A 9123-nucleotide genomic window follows, 5' to 3' on the forward strand; every position below is an offset into this window, starting at 1 on the left:
AGCATCAAGAAATGTAAGCTGAAAATGAATGGGTGTCTATGGAGCCCTGCTGGATATATGTGGTAATTGCTATTTCTAATTTAAGGATAAATCTTAACCTTTTTCCTATGACCTAATATGGAAGTATTTTATTCCTAAAATAAAAACCAATATCTAGAAATCTTTAATCTTTTATATTACATTTAAGTCACAATTTTAGTGATTTTGTAATAAAAAATAATTTTTTTCATAAGTTACAATTGCGCAGTTGTGTGTTTTTTTTGATAAATGGATACAAACTATGCACAGAAACACTGCATAAATGCAAGGCTGAGAGTATTCGTGGTCAGGAGGACCCAAAGGAACCGAACTGTGGTTTTTATTCCCTGGGCCACTATATAAAACTGTAGACTATAGTGTCAACAAGTACATTTAATTGCAGTATATACAAAGTGCTTCATTAAAAACTAATATATATATATATATATTATATATATATACACACACATACAAAAGAATTCTCTACAATACACTTATATATTATTTTTATTTATTTATTTAATTTTACAGTGTGTGGCTTAGTTGTACCACCCGGTTACAGCACGGTAATAAATGCTGGGTTCTACACAATCCCTTCATGTCATCCCAAAGCAAATCGATTAAGTTCGTTAATAGTTTTTTTTTTTTACAAAATTAAGTTGATTAAAGATAAAACAGGAAGATGTAGTGCTGCAGTAGATGGGCACACTCTCTCTCTCTCTCTCTCTCATTCACACACATGCCTACACGTGTTTTCTTGCTTATTGTTAGACCGCCTGCTCCCCTTCAAATTACACCAGAGTTACCGACCACTCCCGCGATTTATTCTGAAATTTATTCCCACAGCACAAGCAATCCTGTCAGGTGCAGACCAGTTTGAGCTACTTAACGAAATTATGGGAGATGTCAGCCCGACAATATTTAATTGGATGAAGTGAACATTGTTTACTTTTATGCCTAACCCTGAATATAAAAACACATATAAACACATATAGATCATTTACTGTAATCAGTACTATTGGACTGTGAAGAGACTTTCATCCAGCACAACAACACATGTTCCTGAAGACAATCACCTACTGCAGCTTTAAGACTGTTTGTTAGTGTTGAGATTATACTGTTCACAGAGTCAGATAATCTTCATACCTGTACGTATGTCACATGCTGCTCCTCTGTCCTCATGGGCTCCGCACAGAAGTCATGATCAGTGTTTGACATCTCTGTGACACGAGGAGATTGAGAAACAAGTGAGATCGATCGAATTTACACACCTATTATGCATTGAGAATGAAAGCTGCAAAAAGAATAAATAAATACGCAAATAAGCAAATAAATCCATTAATTCCTGCATAGATAAATAAATAAATGCATGTAAATAATTAATAGTGTGGGCAGATAAATAATTAAATGAATTACATGAATGTTAGGTCTAAAATCTATAGTAAAACATGCCGTTTTCTGCTAAATGGTTACATTAATCCAGTTGGTTTCATATATTTTCATTAAAGTGGAATCCAATGCACAAAATAAGGTGAACTTGAGTGCTTCATTTCCCCTTTAAGATGGTATTTTGAGATCAAGCAAATGGTCTTGTTTTTATTTCATTTTCTTGTGAGTTCTAAAAAGCCTAATGATATAAAATATTTTGAAAATAAAAGAGTTTATAAACATTTGGTTAGATGGTGTAAACTGCGGACACGTGAATCAAAAAAGAAGCAGGTAGACAAAATTGATTTGAATAAACAGATAAATAAAAAATGCACACCAAAACAGCACAACAATCAGAAAAAGCAGACAAGCCTGATGTGTAAACAAGGGAAATCAGGAACAGAACCAACAAAAACACAAAGAACTAACCTGACTGGCAACTTACGAAATGGCAAAGCCTTTCCCATTCAATGCTGTGGAGCGTCTCTGGCGAAGAGTTCACCACTAAGTAAATGTCGAAAGAAACAGAGCAACAAACCGTGAACCGACAGCGATTCCCTTCATTAGCATTATAACGTGTTAAAAAATCTCGTTAACGTTAGCTCGATGCTATTTGCTAACCGCAGCCAATAGCCGGAGCAATATGTTTTTATGCTTATTTCAAGTCGATTTGACAAATCATCTTATATTTTTACAGTGACTAGAAAGCAATTGAATCATAAAGTGAAGTTAATCGTGTTGAAATCGCCAATTAAATAACCAAAACAGCTTTTCATTTACCTTCATAGATTAGCTGCTGTCAACGGCCTGGGCTCTTAAACGTTACAGGGCGACGCTCATGTAGGCTTGCTAAAAACGTATAGGAAGCGGTAAAGTGTTATTTTACACATCTTAAGTTGCATTTAACATAAATTCTTGGGAAAACGACAAATACAACATGTATAACGTCGAATATAACTTCAAGTTACCATCAGGTTACCCTTCCGACTGTTGCCTTATGTCCGTTATTTAATTCAAATCTATGGATTCAAATGATGAGCACGCGCACGTTTCAGGTGCGTCAGGTAGCCGTATGTTGAAGAGTCCACTCCATTTCGACATTGAATCAATGGTTTATTCTGGATGTAATAACCTTCCGACACACGAACCAAATAAAAATTGATTCAATGTCGTAATTTGATCGAAAACTTCTACGATTCTATTCCAGCATTAGAAATACAAAAACAAATACATACAAAAACTAATATATGTATGCATGTGTGTGTGCGTATATATATATATATATATATATATATATATATATATATATATATATATATATATAAGGGCAGCTGTGTTTATATATATAAAACATGTATTGTATTAAACTGTAAATTCATTCGCTCAAATTATTAATGCATTACTTAATAAAATATTGCGCTTGTGTATTTATTTATGAATAATATTGCGAACACTTGAAGAGTGTAGTCGAATTTCGTTTGTAAAAAAATAAATAAATAAAAGAAATCTTTTTTTTTTTTTCAATAAACAATTCTTATCTTACTTTTATTAGTTCACAGACGCCATTTTGTTTGCTTTCCCAGATAGCAAAATACACTCGGGCTAGTTCTGGCAAGATTCTCGCCTTCCGGAGATCGACTTGCCGCTGCATAGGCCCGTCTCCGTCTGCTGTACTCGGGCCGGATGCCTGTGGACTCGCTGCCCGATTGTGCGCCGCGGCCCAGAGCTGGCGATTAAGTCTTCTTATCTTTATATACAAAACCCTCACCTTTCTTAGCGTTATTACAACCATTTGTGTTGATTAAACAGCAAACGCAGGCTACTACGTAAAGTGTAGGCTAGGCACTGCGTTTAACAATTGAATAAAATGCACACAGTATACGTATTCCATATCTCAAATAATCAAACAAAAGACAAAATAAATAATAATGTTTATTGGATGGCACAAATATAAAAAAAAAAAAGATAAAGGTGAATTTTGCCGTGCACAAGAATTCACAACTTCAATATAAAAACAATAAAATAGCACAATAATTACACACTGTAAAATAAATCAAGTAAACTGGAATATTTAAAGAAAAATCTGAAACTGCACGCACGCGCACGCACACACACACACACACGTTTCTCAAACCTCAATAAAGTTTTGAAAATGCTTAACAACTGAAAACACCCATGCAAAATATAAGACATTGGCTAAGTATCAGAGAATCTTAAAGCATTTAAAATGTTGTTTTAGAATTTAAAAAAAAAAAGAAATAAAACATTTGTGATTTAGGCATTTGCCACATTGGCTTTCTCTCTTCCCCTCCTTCCTCCATCCCTATCAGGAGCAAGTTGTAGCCACCTCGTGATGCATTTTTCCACCTCTTTATCAGTAGCGCTCTTCGTATGGATATTTGTCCTCACTGCATCTGTGATTAAAAGATATACAGATGATTAGTAGTGAACAAGTATAAATGTTAAAGAAAAAGACACACTCTTCCTCTTACACGAGTACAACCTAAATGGGACTTAAAATTACTTTATATATAGATTTTTTTGTTCCTCTGGTTAATAACGTAAAGGGCACCTACGGTGAAAAATCGCCTTTTCCAGCTGTTTGGACAGACATGTGTGTAGGTATAGTGTATAGACCGTCATATTGGGCTGATATAAACACACCCAGTCCTTATTTTAATTCAGCAGCATATAAACGGTGGACCAAGTGAAGCAGTTTTTATATCGACCGCAAGTTGATGTAGGAGTGCGGTCCCCCCCGCCCACCAATATTGATTGACAGACGGATCACCACATCTTCAGTTTCTTGTTTCACGTCCGCCATTTTCAGCGTGCGAGTCAAAGCGATGACACCAGAGGAACACCCTTGCTCTATCTTTAGATGTACGGCTCACTGGGTTCAACACATGAACGCTCTCATCAGAATTATTGTTTGTAGCTTTAGGTAGGTTTGCAAACCTGTGCACTTTTGATTGCGCTAACCTTAAACTTCAGCCGTTTGCATTTCTCACGGTCACAGAAGCTCACAGTCAAAGTTAATTCAGTGTGCGTGGTTATTAGTCTCAGGCCTCGTGTTTTAGTTTGAAAACGCAGAAGTTTTGCTGCGGTACGCCATCCATCCACACTACGCCGGAGTTTGAGTGCTGAAAACGGAGCATTTTGGAAACGCTGGAGAGGCTGTGTTCATTCTGAAGCGCTGCTGCTGCTGCGTCTCAGTGTGGATGAGGGAAAACGGAGACATCTGAAAACGGAGGCGGGGCTGCTGAGATTCGCTACCTGATTGAGGCTTTTGTGTCATTGCGTATCCTTCCCTTATTCGTCAAGCCCCTATCACATGACTATAACACATGGCTTTAACGCTACTGGAAGACAGCAGACCAGCCTTCACTGTAAACAACAACACGGGCACAGAAATGGGAGCGTTGTTTGCACTATTGTCTGTTTTAGGCAGCATTGTGCAGTTATTCATTTGTTACGTTTAGTAACAACTCGACCTCGTCGTCTGTCCACAAAAATACCTCTCCTGCTTTATTTGCCATCGCGTTCATCGTTCAACCGGTGTTTGTTGACTAACAATATATATATATATATATATATTTTAGTTTTGTTGACTAACAATATATATATAGATATATATATAGTCTATACTATAACGTGCATGCCCAGAGTTTGCGAATGGTCACGTGATATACGTTTTTGGTGGCGTAGTGTGGACAGATATGTTCAGAAACGCTAGGTGAAACGCGAGTGTGGATGCGGATTGTTTTTGATCTAAAATGCCGTTTTAAAACTAAAACATACTAGTGTATACGGGGCCTCAGTGTACAAGCTCAGCAATTGAAACTAGCACACAGTCGGCTGTAAAACTATACAAAGACACAAATGGTTGTGTACTCTCTGCTCGGTCTGTGTCCGAGTCGTACATGTACGGCTGAATGCTGGTCCTCTCAGTCATGTTGCTTCTCTCTGTCTGCCTGTCAGTTGCCAAACACACAGCAGGGGAGCTCTTGGCTCCGCCCCCTTGTTGCATTGGGCGGGAAGTTGAAACTAATTTACATGTGAAGCAACACACCAATAAAACAGCGAGCTGTATACACGCCCCCAACATGACAGTTTAACACATTATAATAAACAAATCTGAACTGCGTGTTGAACTGAAGCTAAACTGGCACACTCAGAACAACCAGAATATTAATATTACATCATAAAAAAGGGGTAAATGATGCACACATTCTGCATATAAAAGGTATTTTGGCCAAGATGAAAAACAGCTGTATATGTATTTTTTAAATCCACTTACGGACTACGACAGTCTTGAGGGTGAGTGCACGGAAGGACACTTTTTGGTTTGCTCCACTCCAGTTAATTTGTTTAGCCAGGGAGGTGGTCAACAGCTTTTTCATGATACGCCACACTGCTTCTTTAATGGAAAACCCACCAATAACTCCAAAGTAGGCTACCTGCGAAGCAAAAACACAAACAAACAGAGAAATAAAATTAAACTTCATTCATGTTCTTGTCGGCTTAGTCCCTTTATTAATCCGGGGTCGCCACAGCGGAATGAACCGCCAACTTATCCAGCATGTTTTTGCGCAGCGGATGCCCTTCCAGCAGCAACCCATCTCTGGGAAATAAAATTAAACTTAAAATAAAAAAAAAACAGTTTGAAATGCGCAAGAGCTTGAACTCACCAACTTCTTCATTTGTTCAGGCTGCTCGTTTAGCTGATGCTCTAGCTTCTCCAAATCAAATAAACTGGACAGAGGAAGGTCAAATGTGCTTGCATCTGTAATGTCATCATGCTGCAGAGTACCATTCTGTTTATGCTGATTTTTAAGAATCAGCTCCAGTTGCTGCTTTATGACCTCTTGTGACTTCAACACTTCAGTCAGTAGCACTAAAAATAAAATAACAATAATTAATTACTATAAATCAGGCTGTAGCTTATCCTTGCTCATCTTGTGTAAACACAACAGTGGGTTAAACACTGCTGATGTTCTCTAGTGGATCTTTATTTTCCAGATGCATTAAGACTTTGAAAATGTAATGATTGTTTGAATTCTTACAGAGACATGACGAGTTGCAGCAGGTTCTGTCTTTATCTCCGACTGCTCTGGAACAAGGACTGAAAATATTCCAGGGCGTACTGGAACATGCAGCATCTGCGGTAGTCATTGGTGGTGACGGTACTTGCGATGCTGCATCGACTTCTAAAAGATCCTCCTTTTTAACTTTTTTCCTCCGTCTCATTCCTCCAGATAAGTTCTCTTCATCACCGTCACTACTGTTGTACCATGATCAGACACATTTACAAAACATTTTAGTATAGTGCAGGGCAAAACTCGCAGGTTGTAATAGATCAAGACACAATGTTGACAGTATGAGTTTAAAACAATTAGAAACAAACCTGCTCTTTCTTTTGGTGTATGACGGGTGACCATCATCCTCCTCTATCTGAGAGTCAGACATCACAGTTGCCTCTGGAAGTTTAAGTTGAGCTTCCCCGTATGAGTCTATAATAAAACATCACACTGCTGTTAACATTCCACCCAAAACTCAAGTGCTGAAATGCAATCAGAGTTAATTAATGGCTGTAATACCTGTAGTGTAAATAGTCCGCACCCCGAAGGTTGCCCAAGATTGATTCGGAGTTTCTTGCATCATGACAGCATTATAAATCTTAGCCATTGACTTGTAAAATGGCCAAGCACACGACCCATTCTCCACCCATGAAGATGGCACAACCTCCACTTCAGATGTATCGGTGAACTCCACAATATGGAACATTGCTAAAACCGAAATATCTAAAAAATAAATAATAAATTAAGTGTCAAGCAGTTTTGTGGCATTTAACACATTTTCAAATTTCCATTTCAATTGTTTGCTTGATATTAGTTTAAATGGCAGGCGAGCAAACTCTTCTTGAAAAGGAAGTATGACCATTTTTTAAAGAGACTCATCAACTTTTGCACATTTAAGTTCTTGAGAAAGATTTGAAGATAAGCTCCAAGCCTGCAAGAATCAACTGGGTACTGACTGACTCAGACTGAGCATATACTACAGGGTGGGCCATTTATATGGATGCACCTTAATAAAATGGGAATGGTTGGTGATTATAATGTCCAGTTGGTGGCAAAACTTTTCAAGATGGGTGGTGACCATGGTGGCTATTTTGAAGTCGGCGTCTTGGATCCAACTTTAGTTTTTTCAATAGGAAGAGGGTCATGTGACATCAAACTTAACTGGGAATTTCACAAGAAAAGCAATGGTGTGCTTGGTTTTAACGTAACTTTATTCTTTCGTGAGATATTTACAAGTTTCTTATGAAATGTGTTCAATGTGCTGCCCATTGTGTTTGATTGTTAATGCAACCCCTCCCCCTACTGATAGCCACACCGCAGGAGAAACGCCAGCACAGGCCAGCAGTATCAATGGATGAATACAGATGCTTTTAAAATACAAAGTTAATCAAGTCGACACAGAACAAAAGTGGCCTTTTCGAAAGTTTCTTATTTAATGCAGTTTTTATAATGTTTTCAAAGTTTAATAACCCAGTGGACAAATGCTAATAAATACATAAATGGCATTAAGCAACTAACGTTATTGTTGATTAGTTCATTTTTAAAGCTAAGTTACTTTAAGAATATTAACGTTAGTTAAGCACTAGGATTCTTAGCAATCACAGCAATTTTTCCAAGTTCTTCCATGGATTATAATACATTTATAAATAGTATTGTTTTGTTTGCGACGAAACATTGCGCCCGTCCACACTAATATTTGTATTATTTTGTTGCTGTCGTACCAAGGATATTTCCTCAAATTAAGTTATTACTAAACGTGCAGCTAACAAATTACTAAATAAAATAAGAATTTAAACGGCCTTCATCAGTTAAATAAGCCACGTGTCCTTGCCAGAAGCGGCGCGGACTCTACAGACAGAGTCGGGCCAGATATGGCTAATAGAAATCGGGCCAATATTTTACAGCCACAATACAAACACATGTGCGGGGTCGGAGCCGCCGCACAGAATGTTAAAAAAGTTAACTTAGCACACAACACATAATTATACAGTAAATAAGCAGTCCTTACCTTCACGATGCACAAACGCTACTCAGTAATCCGTCGTTTAAAAACAGTTATTACTTCCTGCCTCCTGTGGTTTCGACAGCCAATTGAAAATCAGAAACTAGCTGACGTTTGACGGACGTCATATCCCACCAATCGCTGATCAGAATTCCGCTGTGAGACCAAATCCAGCCAATCGCTGACGAGGATGCCGCTGCTGAGATGTGTATGGGAAGACAGTATCAGAGAAGTACAACAAAACCATAAACATTCATTCATTCGTTTTTTTTTCGGCTTAGTCCCTTTATTAACCAGGGGTCGCCACAGCGGAATGAACCACCAACTTATCCAGCACGCTTTTACACAGCGGATGCCCTTCCAGCTGCAACCCATCACTGGGAAACATCCATACACACTCATTCACATACTCACACACACACACACTGAGGACAATTTAGCCTACCCAATTAATCAAGTATTGAGTTTCCAGCATTTACAAATTATTGACAAATTATGTTAGATATTTGTCAATAAAATCTGACATATTGCTTTGTTTATATATATATATATATTCATATTTAAATTAATAATTAAAGCATTTGCCTTTTCTGC

At 37.7% G+C, this 9123-nt stretch overlaps 1 protein-coding gene and 1 long non-coding RNA gene across 10 annotated transcripts in view; both read right to left on the reverse strand.

Annotated features, from left to right (window-relative positions):
* Positions 1-2475, reverse strand: part of LOC137488979 (uncharacterized) — a 108531-nt gene extending 106056 nt beyond the window's left edge. For 6 of the 9 annotated variants that reach the window (XR_012397980.1, XR_012397979.1, XR_012397985.1 and 3 more), the window contains exons 1-4: positions 2415-2475; positions 2227-2295; positions 1876-1950; positions 1165-1238 (exon numbers count right to left, since the gene is read on the reverse strand). This is a non-coding gene — a long non-coding RNA (uncharacterized lncRNA). The remainder of the gene's footprint in view (positions 1-1164; positions 1239-1875; positions 1951-2226; positions 2296-2414) is intronic. The other 3 variants (XR_012397984.1, XR_012397982.1, XR_012397983.1) reach the window with 1 other exon arrangement.
* An 891-nt stretch (positions 2476-3366) lies between these two features.
* Positions 3367-8593, reverse strand: si:ch211-262h13.3. Its single transcript, NM_001082865.1, is given in 7 exon segments — positions 3367-3860; positions 5747-5906; positions 6138-6343; positions 6513-6730; positions 6854-6959; positions 7047-7250; positions 8536-8593. Coding segments are annotated over 6 exon segments (1017 nt in total). The 5' UTR covers positions 7234-7250; positions 8536-8593; the 3' UTR covers positions 3367-3720.
* Between the last annotated feature and the right edge of the window lie 530 nt (positions 8594-9123).

The sequence above is a fragment of the Danio rerio genome, chromosome 22 (assembly GCF_049306965.1).
Source record: "Danio rerio strain Tuebingen ecotype United States chromosome 22, GRCz12tu, whole genome shotgun sequence".
NCBI classification, from domain to species: Eukaryota; Metazoa; Chordata; class Actinopteri; order Cypriniformes; family Danionidae; genus Danio; species Danio rerio.